Genomic DNA, 25,165 nt, shown 5'->3' with positions numbered 1-25,165 from the left:
CCTGCCGACGTGTGATATCTCACCCGGACACCCAGCTTTAAAATTTCTCTCTCTTGTACTCTTTCCCTTTATTTCTCAAACCAGCCGAGACGCCTAGGAAATAGAAAAGAACCCACGATAAATATCGGGGGTGGGGTTCCCCTGATACTTCTTCATGTGAAAGATTAAATGAGCTTATGTTTGCAGGGGTCTAGCCCCATGTCTGTACATGTTAGATCTCAGTGTTAACTCCTTCCTTTCCCAAACTTTTCCTGATAATTTCAACTTTACAAGTTTCTGGCACCTAATCCAGCCACTTACTTATAATTGAGGCCATATTATAGTGCCTCTAAGTAACCCTAGAAAGATTCTAGGACTAAACTACTTCTGTGGTTTACCATTTTGTCTGAGTGTTCATGAGATCTTCTGGATTTGACTCCTCCTTTAAGTGGTTTCTGGGTCACCCAGTCCAACTGGTCACATTTCACAGAAGCCAGACGTTTCTCCAAGCTGGCCCCGTGTATGTGTTCTTTTCTGGTCTCTGTCTTCATAGCCAAGACACCTTAGCCTACTGACACAGGTGGCTCTATAGTTCCTCCCCTACGTGTCCTAAAGGTCTGGCAAAGTCAACAGGGCACGGAAGGAAGGGAGACAAGCAGTTTGCAGCACGGGCTCCAGAAGGTACCATGCTCTCCCCAAGCCCTGACTTCTCGCCTGAGGAATAGGAATCATTGGCTGGGTATACAGGGTTGGCCAGCAGGGGCCATGTTGGTAGGACAAAGCTTTACTCAAAATTGGCAACCGTATTTGAATGTTCCCTTGGGGCTGAGCTCATGGTCCCTAGATACTGCGCCTATTAGTGCATCTCCAGGTTAAACCACCTCTTTGTTTTTCATTCAGTCTATTCTGTTCTCCATGCTGCCAAGAGCATCGACATCTAAAGAAATTGATGCTGGACTTCTTTCCATTATTTCCTTCCCGGCCTTTGCAGTGGAAGATGTAAACCTCGTAAATGTGACCAAAAATGAAATTATTTCTAAGCTCCAGGTAAGCATTAGCCATGCTGGTGCCCTTCTGTCCTGTGTGATGCGCATGGAGCAGCTCACCCATGCCTCAGTTCCCCATGAGGTTAATTGCTTGATTTAGCTAAGCAGATGCATAAAGTGTTCAAAGCTGAGTCTACAGGCAAGAAAACAAAGTCTCCAAGTGATTTAGTGGCTTGGTTCTCTCCTTGAGTAGCAGAACTGGCACTCAAGCAGGCACCGTTGAACCCCAGTTTGTACCAGTACCATACTTCTAAGGCAGAGCTGCTTAACCCTTTAGAGGTCACAGACAGTGTATAGAGTCACTGCCAGAAAAAAATGCCTATGTCCCAATATCCTCAAACTTTACACACAATTGCAGTGGACTTGCCAATCCCAAAGTTACCTTCAGGTTAAAAAAATCTCTGTTTTCAGGTAAAATGCAGTAACCATGATACACTAAACTGAGAATATTAAATACTCCACCCAGTTGAAACTATCGGTAAAATTATCAAAGAATGTAAGTTTCCCTAAGCTGAAATCTGCAGGTTGATTGTCCTATTTAGGTTCCATGAAAAATGCTTTTGTCCCTTGGAGTCCCTATGTCTCCAATCATATTCCCAAAAGAAAGCAGCTGTCTCAGTCAGGGTTCAGTGGGAAAAAGGGAACCCCTTTACGTAGTTGAAGTAGGAAGGGAATGAATGCAGGGAATGAAGTGTTTACAAGAAGAGCGGGTTCTAGGCTGAGCCTCCTGGGATGACTCCCAGGACAGTGCAGTGCTGGTCGCTAGGGCTAGGGACATAGTTGCTTCCACTACCCTTGCGAGAGCCACATCTGCTGTAGCAGCTTCCACATACTTATAGAACTGGAGAATGGACACCTAAAGCTGCAATTTATGGATTAGGGGGGTCAGATTAAGAGATTGCTGCACCTGCCCTCCTTTCTTAGCATCCAGAAAGCTGGGGCAGAAAGCTGGGGCAGAACCCTGGAGCCTGCAGCCCAAAACCAGCAGCGACAGTCCTAAGCATAGGAAGCCACCCCCCTCCATTTCTGCTAACCTTTGTGGAGGTGCATCTGACCTTAGAGCCTCCTCTGCAGCCAAAGCCTAACTTCCAGGAGCCTGGGGAATGTCCTTTTAGCTTTCCAATCTTGCAGGTAGGAGCAAACCAATCCGAGTATCTGCCTTGGTGGCTTTTCTAAATAGGGTCCTTTTAGGTCTCTGTGTAATACAGTAAATCATAATGAAGGCATGGTTGTTCACTGGACTCTTGGTAATTACTCTTGCAGCCCTGATACTCCAGTGGAATGTTTTGGCGTTCCCTTCCAAGCACCGATCAAACCTGAATTGATTTTGCTTATTACTTAAATATATTAATAACTGTACTGACAGCAAAGAACAGTTAGTATAAAATTCACTACTAAAAGATTCATGGGAAAGAGGGTACAGGGCTGACTTGAATTAAAATGACAAAAAAATTCCTCTGAGCTCATCGAATGCACTTTCTCTTATTAGGGGCGTTATGGATGCTGTCGCTTCCTTCGAGATGGTTATAAAACTCCAAGAGAGGTTGTATTTAAATATTGTTTCTTATCCTTCCTCAACTGTTTCATCTCTAAATTGCCACTGTGTTCTCCCTCTATTGATTATAATTATATGTTGGAATATTGGAAAGGGAAGTATTAATTTTGGAGTCAGCAAGCCTGGAGCCAGGCAATAGAATAGTATCTTCAGTAGGGACGGTGAGCTGGTCGTTTAAAACCAGCTTATAGGCCAGGTACAGTGGCCTGTAATCCCAACACTTGGGGAGGCTGAGGAGGGAGGATTGCTTGAGCCCAGGAGTTCGAGACCATTCTGGGCAACATAGTGAGACCTTGTCTCTATAAAAAAATAAAATAAACAAAATTAGTGAGATAGGCATGATGGCATGTACCTGTGGTCCCAGCACCTCAGGAGGCTGAGGTGGTAGGATCACTTGAGCCCAGGAGGTCAAGGCTGCAATGAGCAGAGATCACACCATTGTACTACAGCCTGGGTGACAGAGTGAGACCCTGTCTCAAAAAAATAAAAATTTCTTTAAAATTTTAAAAATAAATAAAACCAGCTTGTAGACAAGGACAACTGGTTCTGTGGCTCACACATTTTTCTTAAAGACAAACTGTGGCCTCCTCCTTGGGTTTCTTTGCCACAGTGACTAATATAATGATATGAATCAGATCATCTGCCAAACTTGGTGGTAGACATATTGCTATTTCTTTGTTAGAGATACAGGAAGCTTTAGTATAATAAACTACCAAGGAGTCTTGTGTATGTTTCTGACTTGCTTTCTGAAATGTTACCATGGCAAACTGCCAAAAACAGCATCTCATTATAGTAAAATCCTACTCATGCCAACCTCAAAGCTGTAAAAATCAGACAAGCATGGGAAACCCAGTGAGGCACAATGGTATTATGTATGTACTCTGACATCACCTTTTAAAAGTTTGACTTATTTGATTCTAGGACCCTAATCGACTGCATTATGATCCTGCTGAACTCAAGCTCTTTGAAAACATTGAATGTGAGTGGCCTGTGTTTTGGACGTATTTTATAATAGATGGAGTCTTCAGTGGTGATGCTGTTCAGGTGAGAAAATGCTGGATGTTATGTTGTAAATTATTTTCATTCCACTGGTATACTGATTATTATTAGAACATAGGGTTATGCAAGAATTTAGGTCACTGTTTCGGTTATCTGTTCCCACTCAGCAAACTTTCCCAAAACTGAGTGAATTAAAGCAACAGCTATTTTATTTATTTGCTCATGATTCTGCAATTTGGGCAGAATCCAGCAGGGACAGGTTGTCTCTGCTTTACCTGCTGTCAGCTGGGATGGTTCCATGGAAGTGGAGAATCTATTTCCAGGATGGCCTCACTCACATGGACAATTGATGCTGGCTAGCAGCTGACGCTGGGAGCTCAGCTGTGCTGTTGGCTGGGGCCTTGGTTCTCCTCCACATGGCTAGCTTGGGCTTCTCACAATATTGTAGCCTCTGGGCCATTAGTTTTACATGTTGGTTGTCTTCCCCCCCAGAACACAAAAGCAGAAGCTGCCAAGCTTCCTTAAGTGTTAGGCCCGGAACTGACAAAATGTCACTTTCGTCACATTCTGTTGGTTAAAGGGTCATCCCATATTCAAGCGGGAGGGGACTAGACAAGGGCATGAGTACTAGGAGGCATGGTTCACCGGGGTCTAGCAAGAACAGTCCATCACAGACAGGTTTTGCTGTTGCTGTTGTTCTTTCCAGATCAGCCAGTGGTTTGCTGTCTTTAACCCTAGTTTGGGGTGCTCTTGGATAACATCTTACTTCATGTAACAGCCTCCTAACTCGAATCTCAACCTCCGGCCTGGCTCCCTGCTGTTTCCATTTTTCTCACCCATGCCAGAGTGATCTTATTAAAAGGCAAATTAGGTTATGCTACTTCCTTGCTTGAAAGCTTGCTTGAAAACCACTTCATATGTTTTGTGGGGTTCCATATGATCTGATCCCTGCTTTCACCCCTTTAGCCTCATTTCTTAGTGCTTCTTTCTTGAGTTCTGTGATCCAAGCACACTGAAGTCCTTTCAGTCCTTCAAACAGGCCATGTGCCCTCCTCTCTTCTCAAAGGCCTAGGACGTTCTTTTCTTCCCCAATTGCCCCCCCTTCCCTTGGTTCAATGTAAGTGTGTCTTGTTTCAGAAAGCTTTCTCTGACCCTAAAAGCTGGGGCAGGTGCCCCTGCACCCCACAACTATAACAGCATAGGTCACACTATGTTGTATCTCCCACTTACCTGTCAAAGGACCCTGGTAGAGGCCATCTCTCTCCAGTTCACGGGTATAGTCCCTGTGCCTAGTACCAAGTCCCTGTGCCTAGTACATAGGGACTTAGTACATAGGACAACATACTTGTTGCCCAGTGACATTTTTAATATGGGGTCAACTTTTTTAGCGCCCACACATGAGTGAGAACATGCAGCATCTTTCTTTGCCTGGCTTATTTCACTTAACACAATGACCTCCAATTCCATCCGTGTTACTGCAAATGACAGTACATAGGCACAGGGACTCGGTAAACATTTGCTGATGCAACGCTCATTTGTTCAAGACCTATCTCTTTAGCTTCTACTTGGTACCATGCTCTGTGCTGAGCCCTGAGCATACTTCGTTGAACAGAACTTATCTGGCCTCGTGAAGCTTACATGGATGACTGACATCACAGATGCTTTGCCATTTTTTCAACCGGTTCTGATCACGTTTGGTGGGGGTGGGGATGTGCAATCAGACATCCATTTTAGCTCTTGAAAGCTCTCCTGCTCAGGAATGCTGGGGGGCTTCAGAACCAGCAGTCAGCTGGAAATGTTAATATTTCCCCACTGTTGATGCTTTCTCTTAGGCTTCAGTGATTATCTTAGGTTTTCTGTCATTTTATCCCAGAATTGAAAGATCTCAAAAGAATTGACTTAGAATTTCAATTGTGAATAGGCTTAACAACGATGGGGGGAAGAAAACTCAGGAGAGGAAAATGACTGTTCAGCATCTTGTTGATTAAGCCTCATGAAATCTACTGCCCTACTACACCTTTGCTGTCTCTCACGCTTGTTGCCCAATGACATTTTTAATATGGGGTCAACTTTTTTAGCGCCCGCACATGAGTGAGAACATGCAGCATCTTTCTGTGCCTGGCTTATTTCACTTAACACAATGACCTCCAATTCCATCCATGTTACTGCAAATGACAGAATGTTATTCTTTTCTTATGGCTGAATAGTCATGAATGCCTCTTAAGTAGAAAACTTACCAAGAGGTAGAAATGGGATACACTGCTTAAGATACAGCTTCCCCCACAAGAAGTTTATAATCCAGTTGCTGAGACAAAATTTAAATATATGAGGGGTTAAGAATGAAATAATTACATGATGGATTAAAGACAGAACATGAAAGACATCTGATACACGGTGTAGATATGACTACTAGAGGAATTTTGGGGAAGAAACAGCTACTGCATGATGGGTGCTCTGTCTCTCTTTCTGGAAGCGTGACAGGCAGGGCTGAGCTTAGACACACTCCTGAGAGGAACAGCCGATCGTGTTTAGCTCCTCCTAACACTGTAAGTGGGCCTCCTGCACTCCTGGAGCTGAGGGTGTTTGTGCATTTCTTTGCCCTGTGTCTGAACTCTAATCTGTTGCCATGAGAGCTTTTTTTCCATGTTGCACTGCTGTTACAGCATTCATGACCAGACCTCCTTCCTGCCATGGATGATGGGGCTGTTTTCCAGGTCCAAGAGTACCGAGAGGCCCTGGAGGGAATACTGATTAGAGGCAAGAATGGGATCCGCCTGGTGCCAGAACTCTACGCTGTCCCGCCTAACAAGGTAACCCAGTGGCAGGGGGCCCTTTGCACTGCTTATCTAGAAATAAGTGACTCACTGCTTGGCCTGTTGGTATTCTTTATCCCCTTTTTCGATCTAATGAATACTTTTTCTCCAAACATGGTTTCAGAAGCCTTAGGTAGGCTGGGCACGGTGGCTCACACCTGTAATCCCAGCACTTTGGGAGGCTGAGGTGGGTGGATTACTTGTGGTCAGGAGTTTGAGACCAGCCTGGCTGACATGGCGAAACCCCATCCCTACTAAAAGAAAAAAAAAAACTTAGCCAGGCATGGTGGCACATGCCTGTGGTCCCAGCTACTCGGGAGGCTGAGGCAGGAGAATCACTTGAACCCGAGAGGTGGAGGTTGCAGTGAGCCGAGATCACACCACTGCACTCCAGCCTGGGCTACAGAACAAGACTCCATCTCAAAAAAAAAAAAAAAAAAAAAAAAAAGCCTTAGGTAGTGTCCTGTCTATCCCAAGGAATCATGGCTTTGGAAAAATATGTGGAACATGCTTGATCACGGGTATCACGGGGAGACAGCAGTTGAAGACCTTCAAATGATACCTGTCCCTCCCTCAGCCCTGACACAGGCTCTCTAAAGAGCGTAAACCCCTGTTGTACACTGTGTTCTTACACACTTCCACAGACGAAGCCCAATGTTCAGGGGTATTGAGAATCTCTTCCTTTGGTTCAAGCAGTTTGCAAGCTAGAGTTTGAGAATCAGTTAGAAGCCATTCTACATCAGGGAGAGAAAAACAGTCTAGTTCCAAGAAAATGCCCAAACATAGTTTTATTCTATCAAGTTTCCTAAATTGGGTCGTGATGGACCTATTATCTTGGCAGGAAGATTTGTCTGTCAGTATCTCATGGTTAGAAGAGAAGAATTCTTGGTTCCAGGCTGTCCCTTGGATGCTTTTGGTGCCTCAGGGCTTGATTATTGTGTTTGTGGGATGAAAAGCCCTTCAGAGGGCTGTGTCTTCCCCAAAATCGCCAGGGCCTGGAGGAAGTTGCAAGCCAGCAGAGGCCTGGCATACAGCGACTTGGGTTTAGGTGTTCTGTGGTTGAATCAGGCCCCCACACACATGGCCACAGGACTGGCATGGACTTTTAAAGTGTCTGCCTCAGCTCGGAGAGGCTGTGGAACCTGTCAGAGCTCACACAGCACTGGGCTCCACCCTGGGGCCAAGAAGACCCCAGGTTCAGGGCCTTGCCGCCACCCCACACTGCCTCCTAATAGGTGGTCCATTTCTGTGTAGTGAAAGTATCTACACAGTGGATGCTCTCACCAGGCTTCTGAAGGCAATAGTATAGTGGGCTTCTTTATTTTTCCATGGAAAATAAATTTTAAAGGAATCTGATACTTGATCCTTACGGCAAAAAAGGTACCACCGTGTATCACTTTGGGCCGTATTTCCATCTAAAAGGAACTATTATGTGTTAGATCACTGAACCAGTTAAACCAAGTAGAAAATCAAAGGAAGGAGTTTCCATGAGAAGTAGAATGTGTCGTTGCCGGAAACATTCAGTTTTTTGCATTTATATCAGCCCATCTGGTTCACTGGGTTGCTTGAGGTGGCTGCTTGCTCCAGGTGGGCTCACCAAGCCCCACCAGCCTGGACCCTTAGCCCTGAGCTCCGGAATGTTGATGGCCCCTCATCCCAACATGAACCACGTCATCCAAACTCTCAGGACTGATTTTGTTCCAGGGTTAGGGGCCAGACTTTGGAGAGGAGCTAGTTTTCCCTCACTCTGCAGATCAGTCTACGGAGCCTGCTAGGGCTGTGTTCCCTCTAAGCGTCCTCAGCCTAGATCCCCTGCAAATAAATACATTCCTTTTAGTACACATACTGCAGTGTGTGGGTTGGGGTGGGGCTGGCAGTGGGGACTGGTACCTTCCAGCAGCTACATGTTCATATCCCGCTTCAGGTCGCTCCTTTCCCAGTACTGAGGTATTCGGGAAAACAGAATTGGTAATGAGAAGTCGTTTGGAACCTGGAAGCAGAGCAAGGGAAAATAAATGCCTTCAGGGTGATATTACTTATTCTGTGGTAGAGAAGAGCCGTCCAGTTATACTAGATAGACGTGTTACTTACTCTGGTAAATGCCAGGTATTAAGAGCTACCCTTTTCTTTCTTACTGATGAGCAGTGCTGATTACACATTGAAAAAATTACTCTGCGACTTTCTCTCTTCTAAACTCCACACTGACCTTTGGGTTTCTGCTCGTCATTACAAAGTCCTCAGCATGTTTACGCTGGTGTGCTAGGCACCAATTTTGTACACTTTTTGACACTGATTGCATTTTGTATTGGCTCCTTCCAGATGTCAGCTGGGAAGGTTCATCAGTCACATCAATAACATGTAGAGACCACGGGGAAGGATTTCTGGACGCAGGGCCACCACAGGCCCATGTGGCACCTGTGTGCAAATTAGATAAAGGGCCTCAGGGTAGCCGCAGCCCTGGGCCAGGGTGGCATGCAGCTTAGATGTGAGCCCCACTCATTTCTTCAGCTGCACGTGCTTGCGCAGGGCACCACAAGGCCCTCCGTGGACAACTGGAGACCAATGAAAGTGTCCCCACAAACATGGATTGAGCAGCCGCTCCATGCCAGGCACCAGGCTACCTACTAGGGCACAAGGGTGGCTACAGCGCCAGCTCTGTCCCTGTGAGCTTGCAGGTTAGCAGGGGCCAGAAAAGCTGGTCCACGAGATGGAGGGCAGCCACAGCAGAGGCGGCAGCAAAAGCATGGCACCTTTGAGGACCTGTGGGCAGTTCGGAAGGACCAGTGTGCAGAGAGGCAGAGAGGGACACCTCCATGAAGGGCAGGAGGTGTCTCGTGGGTGGGAGGAGTGCAAAACCAGGCTGTCTTGTAGACTGGACACCTTGTCTGCTCTCTATTGAATATTTCTCATTCTAGATATCTGCAGTCTTTTTTTTTTTTTTTTTTTTTTTTGACACAGTCTTACTCTGTTGCCCAGGCTGGAGTGCACTGGCGCAATCTCGGCTCACTGCAACCTCTGCCTCCCAGGTTCAAGTGATTCTCCTGCTTCAGCCTCCTGAGTAGCTGGGATTACAGGCATTCGCCACTATGCCTGACTAATTTTTGTATTTTTAGTGGAGATGGGGTTTCGCCATGTTGGGTAGGCTGGTCTCGAACTCCTGGCCTCAGGTGATCTGCCCACCTCAGCCTCCCAAAGTGCTGGGATTACAGGCATGCACCACCATGCCCGACCTTTCAGTCTTTCTTAACACGACTTACATTTCAAATAGTTTTAGCATACTACCTGATTATCATACAAGTAATTCTGTACACTACAAAACATCTAGGATTCTGTAGAAAGAAGAAAATGTTATCTCTAATTCTACCACCCAAAGATTATGACATTTTGGAGAATCTCCTTCCACACTATTATCCTATTGGATTATTTGATCCCTAATGACATTTAATTCAGTTCATGCACTTAAGTTTTTCTTAGTGTTTACCCTATTGAAAACATTTAAAATTTAACTAAATATGTTAATAACATCATTGATTGGCCAGGCGCGGTGGCTCACGCCTGTAATCCCAGCACTTTGGGAGGCCGAGGCGGGTGGATCACAAGATCAGGAGATCAAGACCATCCTGGCTAACACGGTGAAACCCTGTTTCTACTAAAAATAACAAAAAATTAGCCGGGCGTGGTGGCGGGTGCCTGTAGTCCCAGCTGCTCGGGAGGCTGAGGCAGGAGAATGGCATAAACCCGGGAGGCGGAGCTTGCAGTAAGCCGAGATCGCACCACTGTACTCCAGTCTGGGAGACACAGCAAGACTCCGTCTCAAAAAATAATAATAATAATAACATCATTGATTAATCTGCAAGCAGAAGATGAGTCCCCTCATGGTGTGATGTTCCCCTTGGGAGAAGGATGTTTCCTATTTCCTTTGGTTGACTATGTTTTCTGGAAGAAAAAAAGTGGTCACTGACATTACCCCCAACCAATGATGTGATGACTTAAATGTCTAAGTCCAGCATGGAGTTTAGAAGAGAGAAAGTTACAGACTAGCTTACAATGCACAGCCAGCCCTGTCCTCCAGAAAGAACACCAACGTTGATTTTGCTGAGACAGAAGCCCCCCAGTGGGTTCAGCTTTTTGAGGCCCTGAAGGAGGGGTTGTAGGCTAGTAGTCCAAGTGTTTTTCCTCAGTAAATAGTGCCACCTTCTGGTAATTCTCTTGCATTAGGTGCACAGTTTATAAACCCCTAGGGATGGCTCCAGCGCTGCACCACCACAGCTGGAGGCTGATGTTTTCCATCATTTCACCCATCAGGCAGCCAAATGTAAGCATGAGCCATGAGAGTTCTCATGGCCAGAGCCGTGCACAAAGCAGGCAGGCCAAGCATCCAGTGCTGGTGGCCTTGCGTGTGCCTATAGGAAAAGCGCTTGTCCAGAACCAGGCCGCAATTTGACTTCCACCTCCGCTGCTTTATAGCCTTGCAGCCCTGAGGAAGGGGCTTGCTTCCCAGCCTCCAGGCGCCTGCACAGAATTGGCCTGGAGGATGAGTACCATTTCGTAAATCCTCAGCGCACTTCCCAGGGTCAGGTATCGTGACCATTTTATCCTCTGACTTTCTGACTTTGGATTTGTCTCTCTTTCCAGGTAGATGAAGAGTACAAGAATCCTCACACGGTAGAACGAGTTCCTATGGGGAAGGTCCCTCATCTGTGGGGCCAATCCTTGTACATCCTCAGCTCGCTATTGGCAGAGGTAGGGGGCTTAGTGGCCTCACAGACTGGAAACCATGTGATTGGAGGTGCAGGGAACCCCGGAAGGGCATAGGGACTCTCTGCCAGGGGTGCGTGTGGATGTCTTTTGCATCTTCATGCGTTTAAGGTCAACTGGACCGTGTTGGCTCCGGGGCTTGACTCCTGGCCTTGACTTCTGGCCTTGTGTGTCCATATTTCCATTAAACCAGCTCAGGTCCATGAGGGCCCAGCACTCCACTTCATCCCCTGCCAGCATTCCTCCTCTGTGGCTAGAGTCTGTTCCAGTTGATGGTCAGAGGAGCTGGAAGCTTCTCGGCCAGGATTGTTAGCACATCTGATCCTAGAAGATAAAAGATTTGGGAAACGACTAGATTGGCCCCTAGCTGCCCCTGCCCCAGTCCTAGGCGCAGGAAGCACAAGGACCACAGATTTCTACAGAAAGAGGCGGTGGGCCGGATTTTCTCTGGTGAATTTTGTGTCAGGTGTTCCCCCGCAGCACCCGCAGCACCCTTGCTTCTGCAGACAACTGCCTCTTGACTCCTTTCTTTTTGTTCAGCATTGACTTGTCCCCAGGCTTTTGTTTCAATATGCAAATACTTTGGAGCCATCTCAAATGAATCTCCCAGTCCTCAGTGTGAGTGACCTTGTCAGATGGGATGTTGTTCCTGAGAGGGTCCTGCCCAGCTGAGTGCTTGGGCTGGACCCCGAGGAGGCAGGAAGGGGAAGGAGCCCAGGGAAGGGCTGAGGGGCTGCCAGGCTCTAGTAAAGGCAGAAGGGGCGGTGGGTCAGCATGCCACCGGGTTCCTAGAGTGTCAAAGCCCAGGATGAAAGGTACCACTGTGGAAGCAGCCCTCAGGAACTCTGCCTGCTGAGCTGGAGCAGTTGTTTTACAGGTACCTCAAGACTCGCCAGTGTCATGGTCATGTCCTTGGAGTAGGGGCTGTGTCTTCCACTCCTGTCTTTATCAGTAGGGAAAATGCATATATCTCCTTTGAAAGCCAGCCCTGTCTCTCACTAGTTCTCTGACTCTATGCAGGTCTCTAATCTCTCTGGGCTTCGGTTTCCTCATGTGTAAAATGAAAAAGTTGGACTTGATCATCTCTGCGATACCTTGCAGCTCTGATTTCTGTATCAGTGAGATGGGAAACGAGTAACTCCCCTCCCCTGCTTTCTCCTCTCTGATGTAAAGGCTTTCTCTGGGCCCAGCACTAGGTCCAGTTCCTCCTCAGAACTCCCAGAACACCTTGATCTTCTCTCTCAGGGCTCGGATCATTTGTAGAAAGTGCAAGGAGGTACATATTCAAAGAGAATACTTTGCAAGGGAGTGGGGGTGGGGAGACCAAGTCCCCACTCAGCCACTTCCCTTGGGTCATTACCTTGGTTTCCCCACCTGTACAGTGGTGGGGTAGTGTGGGGGCCAAGGTGTTCCCCTAAAGGTTTGATGAAAAATCACTGACATAAGGCAGATTGATTAATAAGAAAAAAGGGCATGCAGATGTACTCAACATGTATACACAGGAGCCTTCAGAATGAAGACCCCAAGATCTAGGGGAAATTTTCCATTTTTATGCATAGTTTCAACAAAATATGGACAGCTGTGTAGAAATGTGATTAGACAAAAAGGGCCTGATCGAACGCTAATGGACCAAGTAGGGAAACCCAGCGAGGCCTTTCTGTGCAGAGCTCCTTACTTCTGGGGGTGTGGCAGGACCCTCCCTGGACTGGGGCCCTTATGACCTACAGCCAAACAAGGTATGTCAGGGAATTTTTTATGGCCAGTTTTTACAGAGAATATTTTTAGGTTTTGTGGCTGGCTTTGGGGAAAAAGGATTCTGGTTTCTATACCTGCCTTGGGGAAGAAGGATTCTTGTTTCTGTGGTGCCTCCAGAAGAATGGACTGAAAGAGGGAGGCAGGAGAAGGTCAGAGGAAAACTTGTGCTACTGAGGCTGCTGCTGAGGTCTTCGTTTTGGGGATGTTGTTTTCTGAGCCCCAAAAATAGTACTTACCTGTCAGGAGGCATAAATGTGACGGTGCACATACAGTGGCTCAACACAACGCCTGGCATGTTACTGAGAGCTCAGAAAGTATTGGTTATCATTCTTTTTGCTCATACAAGATGGTGGCATATTCGATGAGCCCTAGAGAGCTAGGTGCAAAAATGCAATATGTCTATCAGTGGCAATTTGAATGGCGTTACTCTGTTTCACAGAAAATAAGCAATTGACTCGAAAAAATATAAAGAAAAAAGTCTTGACTATGTTGAGCCCCAACATATTTCATTTTCACACTTCAGGTTAAGATGAAATCTTAGTTAATCAATATTTCATGGTGTTAATAATGCTCCTCTTTTCCATAGGGATTCCTTGCCGCTGGTGAAATCGATCCCTTAAATAGAAGATTTTCCACTTCAGTCAAACCTGATGTTGTAGTACAAGGTTTGTGAGCGTGTTTACTATTCATATTTAACTTTGTAAAACCAATGTTATTTTAATTCAGATGGTTGCCTAGTTTCTTATTTAATTTTTTTAAAGTGTGTATGTGCCTATGCTTTAGCATGTAGCAGTTCTGTGAGATGCGTTATATGACTCAGTGGCTCCCAAAGGCAACAGAATTCTTCCCAACCAGAAAATGACTTTCTACAAAGCAATTGTTTTCTTGAATATAAACCTTGATTGCAACTGGGGCACAAGTGGTTCATTGCTTATCGTTTTTCATCATCGTTATTCTTTGAAAAATAGAGCCTAAGTCTGGTGAAAACTCAGAATCCAACTGAGGGTCATTCATTCCTTCCTTGGAGTCCTGACGTCTTTCTGCCTTTCACCTGTGTCCATCTTTCCTCTCCCTCCTCTCCAGCCAGCCCTTCTGGAGAGGGAGGAAACCAGCCCGGGCTGCTGCTGCCGTCTGCCTAGCCAAGTGATTTCACGCTTCTGTGCCTCAGGGTGCCAGGACTTGAGCTCCCTCACTGGGGCTTCCTAAGATGTACTGAGGCTGCAGTGGGGAAAGTGCTTGCTGTAGTGCCTGGCCTGTGGTGTGCGCCTGGGTGGAGCAGTTCTCTTCCTACCTTCCCTCTTAGGGAGGACCTGGCAGTCTAGGAACATTCTGTGCCCTGTAGAGCGCACCAGCTAATGCCATAGCATGTTGTGTGTACGCTGTATTGCCCCCGAGGCTGTACATTTCTTAATGACAAGGTCCATATCATTCTTGCAGTTTCTATGTTGATTGGCACATACGCACCCATATGTTGAAAACAGTGATTGAACAAATGACAAGCATTTCTGTGTGGCCACTGGCTCATTTTGCTTTGGGAACTCATGCTGTGGTGAGATGAGCTGATATCACCCAGTCAATAGAGCCATGAGATAACCTGTCACAGCATTCTGATTAGGTAAAGTTGGTGATGATCATCATCGCCATGTTACACACGAGGCTTAGAAGTTAACCTGCTCCCTTAAGGACCCACAGCTGGCAGCTGCAGGTGTGAACCCATTCCTGACTTCCAGGTGGACTGATCCAGCTGGACTCCATTGTCCCTGCTCTAAGCCAGAGCATGTCCTGCTAATTCTTCCCTTGAATCTATTAAGACCGTTTTTCCAGCTGCAGTCTGGGACACTTTAATGGGTGTTGACCAGCATTTGTTTAATAGAATAGTGTAGAAATTCCCAGAAGGGCAGGCACAGAGTAGGGGAAGTGCACTTTCAGAAACTTTACCACATCCAGCTGCACAGATCATGAGGCTCCCAAGTCTCCCCCAAAACCACCGCACTTAAAGGAGTTACTCCTACAGAGAGTGGCTGCTGGCGTTTCGATAAATGTGGATTCAAGTCATGCCTGTCATTGGAAGCTTTAGAAGAGACAGGTGTTAAGGGAAGCCACCCAGCCAGCCCTGCATGGCTGATGTTCCCATTTCCGGAGGGCCTGGGAGTTTAGGTTTCAGTCCACGTGCAGCTGTAACTGGCCAGTTGAGCATGCAAGGCTTCCCTGGGGGCTTGTTGTGAAGGTCAGATGAGATAATGGATATTAAAATACTTGAAAAGGCATCAAGTGCTATGTAAATATAAAGAGGTGACACTCAGCTCTCAACTGCATGTGTATGTATTGTACATTCCGGCCCCATCAGCCTGTGAGTACAGTGATTGTACGTAACAGTAGTCAATCCTGCACTGCCCTGAGCCTCTCCAGCTCCCAGAGGACTCTGCCACAGCTGGACATGGCACCAACCTTTCTCCCTGTGGCCGTGCTCCCCTTTTCCAGTCCCGTCCCTGTACTCCTTCCCTTTGCCACAGCACTGTCCCTTCTCGGAAGGCCAGCAGTACTAGTACAGCAGGTGCAGCCTAGCCAATCCTGGGTGGTCCCTAGTGACGGCCTCCCTCCTCCATGGGCCGCCAGGTCTCAGGCACAGTCAGCTCCCTGCCTGATGCAGAGCTAGGTGCCCAGGCTCTCCCACTAGAGATGGGGCCCAGGCCAGCCCTGGGGTGCTTTTTCCCCACCAGTGGGACCCTGTGTGGGAGTTCTGAATGGGCCAGGCTGCTCCACTACCACTAGTATCCCCACTCACAGACCCATTTTACCTTCTCTAGAGGGAAGGATGTCCCCTCAGTCAGAGCATCCCCTGCCAGTAGGCACACCCATCTTACTCTTCTTTTCCCCCGTCCTTTGGGAGCAGGGGCACAGGCTTCTGGCATCCCGTAAGTGGAGCTGTTTCCACTCCTGACCCTGCACAAAAAGGGACACCAGGCAGGTTTAGAATAGATGCAGACCCAGAGAGAGGCAAGACATTACTTGAGATGGGGCATTTTGGCTTGGGACTTATTGAGGACAATTTCTAGAAGTCTCCTATCAGACTATCTCGCACATTGAGGGTACTTGATAAATAGGCATCAAGGTTGTTGAGGGGTGGCAAGGACAGAATGGGGAGGAGCAGCAGGACGAACACTGTCATTTCCAGAGCCAGTCATTGCATGGAAGAGCATGCTAATGTGTATGCCAGCAGGCAGAAGAGGGCAGTAAGGAACACGCGTCCATGTGAAGAGATAAGAGTCATAAGCTAACACTCATTCTGTGTTCTTGTTCACAGTTACTGTTTTGGCAGAAAACAATCACATTAAGGACTTGTTGAGGAAACACGGGGTGAACGTCCAGAGTATCACGGACATTCATCCAATTCAAGTTCAGCCGGGCCGGATTCTTAGTCACATATATGCCAAGCTTGGTAGGTTTGGGGAAATTACCTGGGCCTTTTTGGCATGGGGGCATCTCAGTTCTAGATTTGGGGTCTGAGGGAGACTGTGATATACATAAGTTCTAAAGACTTGGACAAAATACTAAAGCAGGCGGTTCCACCGCTTCGATGTGAAGAGGAACGGGCGAACCTCTTCACAGCACGTTCTCACACCCGTTCAGTGGGCACCATCGCAGGTGGCCAAGCATTCACCGGATCTGTTGTAAAGTAAGGAGCCACCTTGGAGAATTTACAATTGGAAAAGTCATTTGTGTCTTGATAATGTTTCTCATATTTACCTTTAGTATCAGAAAATGCTTATTTACACATTAAAATGGGAGGAGGTTCTCTACGCTTTTTCTAGAATCTGACTTTGTTTACTATTATGGCTCAATACTAAATAAATCAAAAGTAAATGTTCTATAGTCCTTTTAGTAGTTTTATTCCATGCAGTTCCAGCCGGGTACTGTTCAAATACATTCATGAAAAAAAAGAGGGGTGGGATTTGTTTTAATATGCGCTTCGTGCCATTTTAAAGGAGGATGATGGCAGTAGAAGAACCAAGCCCCAAAGTGGGTTGTCTAATCTAGAAATAAGCTCAGTCTTATCCTGAGTTGCCTGCATTACTTGTTACCATATTTCCTCTAACTCCGATTTCTCTTTTACTTTTCAAACAGGACGAAATAAGAATATGAATTTGAGTGGGCGACCGTATCGACATATTGGTGTCCTTGGAACCTCTAAACTATATGTGATTAGGAACCAAATCTTTACTTTTACACCCCAGGTGAGGAGAGCAGGCCAACGAGCATCTTTTTTTTTTAAGTTCTCTTTGCTGTCTGGTAAGCTTTTTTCCTCTGCATATGACAGAATTCTGCATGCATAGGTTCAAATAGAGACATATGAAATGACATCCAGTGCCTAGTACAAGTCTGCCCGTAGTAGGTGCTCCGTAAATGCTGATTGAGACAGGTGTGCCATCACTTCCGGTCATGAATATTAGTGAAATTCAGACTGCTTTAGAAGTTTGCTGTTGACATGTCACTTGACTCACAGCCCTTGTGCCCCTAATCACAATCATCTCTGACCCTTGTGCAAGCTGTCAGACCTTCTCTGTAACATACAGCCAGGCTGATTTTCTGAGCACACCCCCACTTACCGGGCTACTGAGTATACTGATTATGGAACTTATCTGCAGAGCTTTGGTTTCCAAAGAAAACTAGTCCTGTGGAAGTACGTAAAAAATGTTTTTCACTGAAATCTTGCGAGCTATTTCCCTTAGTGACAAATTTCAGTCCAGAGCTAAGCATGCACTAGTCCAGAGGCCAAGAGAACAATTTGATTTGTTCTCAACATCAGGCAGCAGTGTCTTTAGTTGACATTAACCAAAGCCATCAATCAGGTAAACAGAGCGTCCACCTCTCACCTGCTCATAGTGCCCCCACTTGGAAAGCATTTTCGAACCCATAGCCCTGGAAGGAGCAGGAATTAAGGAGTTATTGATTTGCTTTCAGAGACAGCGGTGTTGGGCAAGATGCTTAAATCCCCATCTGAGGAGCCGAAAATAAATCTAGCAGTGCACCTCTCCCTTCTACACTACAGCGACAGCTCACAGGCAGGCAGCAGACTGATTTGTCTGATCTTGAGCAGGGCAGCCCCATGGCTGGGTGGATTGAAACCAGTACTGAACCTCTTGCCTGGTAATAAAACCCCAGGATTAGTGCTGAGCTGAGTTGTCAGCTGGTGTTTCCAGGTAAACAAAGGGTGGCCGTTTACCCAGCCTCTTCTGACTTTCAGTTCACCGACCAGCATCACTTCTACCTGGCCCTCGACAATGAGATGATCGTGGAGATGCTAAGGATCGAGCTGGCCTACCTGTGCACCTGCTGGAGGATGACGGGCAGACCCACGCTCACCTTCCCCATCAGCCGCACCATGCTTAGTAACTCCAGGGATTTCAGCAGGCTCCCTCCTGCCCCAGGGGTGGTTTGGGCTCTTACAAATGTTTAAAATGGCTCCCATGGGCAGAACTAAGCACTGAAGGGGCTTCTTAGCAGTTTGGTTTCTTATCTCGGGAATCTTCTATGCCAGAAATATTTTAATTAGATGGTGTTGATGAAAATGTTTCAGTGCATAACAGGGGAAAAAAAAGTCTTCCCAGACTAAACTAATTCATCACTTTTTTTCCTTAGCAAATGATGGCTCAGACATTCATTCTGCTGTGCTTTCCACAATTAGAAAACTAGAGGATGGATATTTTGGAGGAGCCAGGTAATTTGTGATTTAAAAAAAAAAAATAAGAGTAGCACTGACCTTTCTTAAAGTCCTTTGCTGCCCTTGTCCCGTTTTTCATATTGATTGTTGAACCTAAAAGCATGCAGTTTTAGAGTAAGCAGGAAGGTAACACTTCTCTAATCCAGTCTCCCACGTGAAACTTGGCTCATCTCTGAAACAGCACGCGGCTGGTATCTTTTAAGCTTTACTTGCACCAGGAGGCCTCAGACATAGGGAGGTGAACCATCAAGTCCCTCTGAAACGTCTGTTCTTGGAACGCATGTATGGAATTTTGTGTATGTTTCTGTTAAAAGGTGTGGAAAGAAATACTCAGTGCCTGGGATCCGGCAGGTGCCCAATAAACGCTCCTTGCACTGACTTGAATATGCTATCACCTTAAGATTCATTTGCAGGACTTGGCAAATTCCTTAGAGCCCTTAGAGCAGAGCACCTGAATGAGTCTGCGTAGGTCACTGTCCGCTCACCCCTGTGGAATGAGCCCCCTTCTGGTTTACAGGCCCCAAGTAGGGCAGACGCACCCAGGCATTATCATCTTGAGTGATACAGGGCTTGCCCTCCAGGAATACTGCTTCCATTTTTGTGCCCTCTGCTGTTACAAGGCAGAGGGCTTCTCTGTAGTGTCTATTCTCTCATCTTCCTCTACCCCCTAGGATATACCAGAAGGGCCCCAAGAGAACACTGTGGACCAGGCACGGGGGCTCACACTGTAATCCCAGCACTTTGGGAGGCTGAGGCAGGCAGATCACCTGAGGTCAGAAGTTTGAGACCAGCCTGGCCAACATAGCAAAACCCTGTCTCTACTAAAAATACAAAAATTAGCCAGGCATGGTGGTGCACGCCTGTAGGCCCAGCCACTCGGGAGGCTGAGGCAGGAGAATCGCTTGAACCCAGTAGGTGGAGGCTGCAGTGAGCCAAGATCATACCACTGCACTCCAGCCTGGGTGACAGAATGAGACTCCATCTCAAAAAAAAAAAAAAAAAAGAGAATCTCACGTGTAGCCCAGTGTAGCTTTTCCAGGACTCAGGGAGGCTTCTGTTTGGTCCCTGATAGAATGCCAGTTGCTAAAACTTTTGGAGTTGAAGTCGCCCTTTCTTCTCATAGCCTCTCACCCCAGGGACACTGCTACCACAGCAAAGTCACTCATTTTTTAAAAATTATGGTTAAGCACCTTGAAATCGCTCCCAGCATGTGGGGGTGGACCTGCAGAACCTCAGAGCCCAGGCTGTCAAACCCAGCTTCCAGGTTTCATTGGAACTGTGCCCAGCCTAAAGTGATAGGGCCACTCAGGACTCCTACTCCAGTCTGGGGATGGCTTCCCCATCGAATTCCTTCTAGAGGGAACCTGACCTCTTCCATCATAGCACCCCTGGCCCTGTGTGACGGTGTTTCGTGGTAGGGACTCATAAATAATAGAACGAGTGTGCCCAGAGAATCACTGCTTCTGAGCCAGTCATTTTGGGGGAGAAAAACAAAACAAAAACATTGGGTTGGTTCTGTTTAAAAGCAGTTTGTTCGATATGTTTTGTCAAACTGTTGGTTGGTTCAGTAAAATAGATTCTTATTTGTGTTGGGAGTAAGAAGTCAGTGTGATTCATTTGGCTTTTAATATGCTGTGCGTGTTCGCTTCATACTTGCTATTGAATTTTTGTTTGAATGTCTTGGCTGACCGCTTATATGGGGCAATCTGCAGAGTAATATATGTATTGATTCCGGCAGAAGCACCACATGGTTGTGCAGAAGTCTCTCAGTGATTCATAGTAGAAGGTTATCCACACACTACCTGTGTCCCTAACCCGGTGTCTTCTTGGCAGAGTAAAATTAGGGAACCTTTCGGAATTTCTCACCACATCGTTCTACACGTATCTGACTTTCCTGGATCCAGATTGTGATGAGAAGTTGTTTGATGATGCCAGCGAAGGGACTTTCAGTCCTGATAGTGATTCAGATTTGGTAGGATATCTGGAAGACACCTGTAATCAAGGTACGGCTTGAAATGCTTTTGTGGGTAGTTTGCTGAATTTATTTAAACTTTAGTATTGTGATAAAATTGCCCTAAGACTCAAATACAGACAATGATTGATAATTAAAAACAAGGAAAAATGAAACAAAAAAGAGCCTTCTGAAACTTGCATATATTAAAATGAATAAAATGCCAGTTTAAAAACCGAAACTGCAAATGATGTCCTTGAAAGTGGGGCATTTTTAAACCTAGAAGGACAAAGAGTTTCAGGAATGAGGACTTTTTTTGTTTTTTTTCTTCTCTCTCTCTCTTTTTTTTTTGTAATTGTTGTTGTTGTTGTTGTTTGTTTTTGAGACAGGGTCTCGCTGTTGCCCAGGCTGGAGTGCAGTGGCATGATCATGGCTCACTGCAGCCTCGATCTCCTGGGCTCAAGCAGGCCTCCCACCTCAGCCTCCCAAGTGGCTAAGACTATAGGCCTGCAGGGAAGCATCACCATACCCAGCTAATTGTTTTATATTTTATAGGGATGGGGTCTCCTTGTGTTGCCCTGGCTGGTCTTGAACTCCTGGGCTGTACTGATCAGCCTGCCTCGGCCTCCCAAAGTGCTGGGATTATAGCAGGAGCCACTGTGGCTGGCCAGGAATGGGGACTTTGCACAGAATACATACATTCTGAAGACAGAAACATACTGCTTGAATTTTCAAAGGAGTGGTAAAATGATCTAGGTTTGGTTGGATATGAGAGATGAAACCCTGTGGATATAACATTTCTCATTCTGAATAAGGTTTTGAGGTGATCTGTTTTTCACTTTTAGATAGTAGTTGGAATTAGGACTGGGAGTTCCATAAGGCTTAGCTCACTCATGACAAATTAAAACAAAAAGCCCAGACTTCGGCTGCTATCCTTCAGGCTGTCTTACATATGATTCAGTTCATCTGGGAGGACAAGATGTAAACACTATCTTGTCCGGTATTTTTTTTTTCCTTGAATGAAGTTTTTCCAAACAGTAAACTTCTACACACATACATTATCTCCGTAAATCTCTTCTTACTCTTCGGGAGTGAGTGGGAGTGCAAATATGGATATCTCAATGTTGTCATCTGCTAAGCCTACTCAGTGCTACTTGCTACCTGTGGTCACTATTGTGCAGCCATATTTCTGCAGCTTGGTTTCATTGGCTCTTTTTCTTGCTTGTCCAATTACAGAAAGCCAAGACGAACTTGACCAGTATATCAACCACCTTCTGCAAAGCACATCGTTGAGGTCGTATCTGCCTCCTCTTTGTAAGAACACAGAAGACCGCCATGTCTTCAGTGCTATCCACTCCACGAGGGACATCCTTTCTGTGATGGCAAAAGCAAAGGGTTTGGAAGTTCCATGTATGTTATTAACTCTTTTCTGCCTGTTAAAATACCTTCTTTTATCAAAGTAATGCAGGGACATAATTTAAAAGCCAAAGAATCCTAGAAGACAACAAAATGCCCCCCACATCCTTCTACTTAGAGGTAACCACTTTCAACTCTGTTAGCTCTTTCTTCTGGTATATACATATCTCCATATTTCTCAAATAATGTGTGCATACTGCTGTCTTCATATGCATTGACTTGATTCGGTACCTGTTGACTTTTGATTATGTGGGTAAGGATCTGGCTGTCTTAAATCACCACTCTTCTGCTTCACTGCCCCTAACCCACCACGGAGTTAAAGTTTAGTTAAATCAGTATTCACTCTTTATATCATTGTATGTACGCAAATATTGTTTCCAACTGAGCATTATAGTATACTCTGATTATATTCCCGTTTTGACTCTTTGTTTTTTCGAAAGGTAAAGTTGCCCTGGCTTTTCATTTGCTTCGCTTTCTTTCTACATCTCCCAGTGGCTTCGCAATACAAATTTCCACAAGCTCAGTCGTATCAGTGAATCTCTCCATTCCACTGCCTTTCTTAGAGTCCACGAGTCTCCTTCTATCTGGGCTGACTGCGCTCTAGGCCTGTTCCCTGCTTTGTCTCCTTAGTTGGATTCCCTGGTTCCTGAATCTGTTGTGTTCCCCTTTCTCAATGTATTCTTCTGTTTTGGTGGAGCACATTCTAGAATAGTTTCAGTAGGTTTCAAAAAAAAAAAAATCAGTGAAGTGGAAGAGGGCATGGTAGTGACAGCTCTCAGCTTGCTTGTTTTTGAACTGCACTGCCCTCTGCCCCCTTCTGGCTTGGTTGCCCTCAATGTCTGAGGTGCTTTTTACCCTGGGATCTTCCCTGGAGTCTTCCTTTACTTGTCTCCTGAGATGGCGCTCCTGTGTTCTGTATCCCAACTCTTCTTTCTTGGTTCACCCTTACTTTGATAGAGGACATGCAGTAGTTTCCTGAGACACAGTGCACAGTGGGTAAAATTGTTGAAACCTTGCCATTATTGAAATGTCTACAGATGTTTCAGACCCATTTGAGAGTTTGGCTGGGTATAGAATTCTAGATTGAAAATACATTTTTTTGGCTGGGCGTGATGGCTTACACCTGTAATCCAGCACTCTGGGAGGCCGAGGCGGGCAGATCACTTGAGACCAGGAGTTTGAGACTAGCCTGGTCAATATGGTAAAACACTGTCTCTACTAAAAATACAGAAATGAGACAGGTGTGGTGGCCTGTGCCTGTAATCCCAGCTACTCGGGAGGCTGAGGCAGAAGAAGCAGTTGAACCTGGGAGGCGAAGGTTGCAGTGAGCTGAGATTGTGCCACTGCACTTCAGCCTGGGCGACAGAGCAAGACTCCGTCTCAAAAAAAAAAAAAACAAGACTTTTTTTTTTGCAGATTTTTGAAAGTATGACTTATTGTCTTCTTGCTATCAGTGTGTTGGTGTTGCTGTTGAGAAATCTAAACCCGGCCAGGCACAGTGGCTTATGCCTATAATCTGAGCACTCTGGGAAACTAAGGCAGGAAGATCGCTTAAGTCCAGGAATTTGAGACCAGCCTGAGCAACATAGTGAGACCCCCGTCTTTAGAAAAAATAGTCAGGCATGGTGGCACATGCCTGTAGTCCCAGCTACTTGGGAGTCTGAGGCAGGAGGATCACATGAGCTCAGGGAGGTTGATCACACCACTGCACTCCAGCCTGAGTAGCAGAACAAGACCCTGTCTCCAAAAAAAAAAAAAAAGCCCATTCTTGCATTGCCATAAAGAAATACCTGAGACTGGGTAATTTATAAAGAAAAGAGGTCTGATTGGCTCAGGGTTCTGCAGGCTGTACAGGAAGCATGATGCTGGCATCTACTTGGCTTCTAGGGAGGCCTTAGGAAGCTTCCAATCATGACGGAAGAAAAAAGGGGAGCAGACACTTCTCATGGTGACCGTAGGAACAAAAGAGAGTGGCAGGGGAGAGTGGTCACACACTTTTAAACAACCAGATCTCAGATGCCTTGTGAACTCAGAGGAGAGCTCTCTTATCACCAAGGGGATGGCCCAAGGCATTCATGAGGGACCCACCCCCATGATCCAAACACCTCCCACCAGGCCCCACCTCCAACACTGGGGATTACATTTCAACATGAGATTGGAGTGAGGCATTCAAACCATATCAGAAATCTAAACCCATTCTGATTTTTGGTTTGTTTGTTCGAGACAAGAGTGTCACTCTGTCGCCCAGGCCAGAGTGCAGTGGCACGATCTCAACTCACTGCATCCTCCACCTCCTGGGTTGAAGCGATTCTCCTGCCTCAGCCTCCCAAGTAGCTGGGATCATAGGCACACACCACCATGCCCGGCTAATTTTTGTATTTTTAGTAGAGACAGGGTTTCACCGTGTTGGCCTGGCTGGTCTTGAACTCCTGACCTCAGGTGATCCACCCTCTTGGGCCTCCCAGAGTGCTGGGATTACAGGCGTGAGCCACCGTGCCCGGCTCATTCTGATTTTTGATACTTCAAATATGAGCTATTTTTCTCTTTGAAAGTGTTTAGGGCCGGGCGCGGTGGCTCAAGCCTGTAATCCCAGCACTTTGGGAGGCCGAGGCGGGCGGATCACGAGGTCAGGAGATGGAGACCATCCTGGCTAACACAGTGAAACCCCGTCTCTACTAAAAATACAAAAAATTAGCCGCGCATGGTGGCGGGCGCCTGTAGTCCAAGCTACTCGGAGGCTGAGGCGGGAGAATGGCATGAACCCGGGAGGCGGAGCTTGCAGTGAGCCGAGATCGCACCACTACACTCCAGCCTGGGCGACACAGCCAGACTCCGTCTCAAAAAAAAAAAAAGAAAGTGTTTAGGATCGTCTCTGCTCCCAGCTTCTGACATCTCAGTGCTGCACCTTAATCTCTATCTCATGTGTTTTCATCCATTGTGTTGGATACACAATGGGCCTTTCTAATCTGGAAATTTGTTTTTCAGTCCTGTAAAGCTTTCCTGAAAAGCTTCTTGACTCATTTCCTTCCCTACATTTTCTCTGTTCTTTCTGGTGTTTCTGTGATTCCAAAGTTGATTTCCTGAAGAAGACTTTATCATTTTTTTCCCCTCTGTTTTCCATTTTTCTGTCTGTCCTGAGAGCCATTGTCTCAACTTTTTCTTCCATCCTCT

At 46.3% G+C, this 25,165-nt stretch overlaps 1 protein-coding gene across 5 annotated transcripts in view; it reads left to right on the top strand.

The window, feature by feature from the left end:
* The window catches only part of PHKA2 (phosphorylase kinase regulatory subunit alpha 2), a 95,635-nt gene that overhangs the window by 45,960 nt on the left and 24,510 nt on the right, over positions 1–25,165 (top strand). For all 5 annotated transcript variants that reach the window (XR_004058324.1, XM_030933791.1, XM_010363806.2 and 2 more), the window contains 12 exons: positions 880–1,026; positions 2,515–2,568; positions 3,502–3,624; positions 6,294–6,389; positions 11,028–11,135; positions 13,492–13,570; positions 16,210–16,344; positions 17,031–17,140; positions 18,151–18,295; positions 18,546–18,624; positions 20,461–20,630; positions 21,815–21,988. Coding sequence is in view for 4 of the 5 variants with exons in the window: in XM_030933791.1 (XP_030789651.1) it covers positions 880–1,026; positions 2,515–2,568; positions 3,502–3,624; positions 6,294–6,389; positions 11,028–11,135; positions 13,492–13,570; positions 16,210–16,344; positions 17,031–17,140; positions 18,151–18,295; positions 18,546–18,624; positions 20,461–20,630; positions 21,815–21,988 (1,420 nt within the window). In the remaining variant the exon portion in view is untranslated. The remainder of the gene's footprint in view (positions 1–879; positions 1,027–2,514; positions 2,569–3,501; positions 3,625–6,293; positions 6,390–11,027; positions 11,136–13,491; positions 13,571–16,209; positions 16,345–17,030; positions 17,141–18,150; positions 18,296–18,545; positions 18,625–20,460; positions 20,631–21,814; positions 21,989–25,165) is intronic.

Source organism: Rhinopithecus roxellana, chromosome 7 (genome assembly GCF_007565055.1).
Source record: "Rhinopithecus roxellana isolate Shanxi Qingling chromosome 7, ASM756505v1, whole genome shotgun sequence".
NCBI classification, from domain to species: Eukaryota; Metazoa; Chordata; class Mammalia; order Primates; family Cercopithecidae; genus Rhinopithecus; species Rhinopithecus roxellana.
This window is presented reverse-complemented; position numbering and strand designations above follow the sequence as displayed.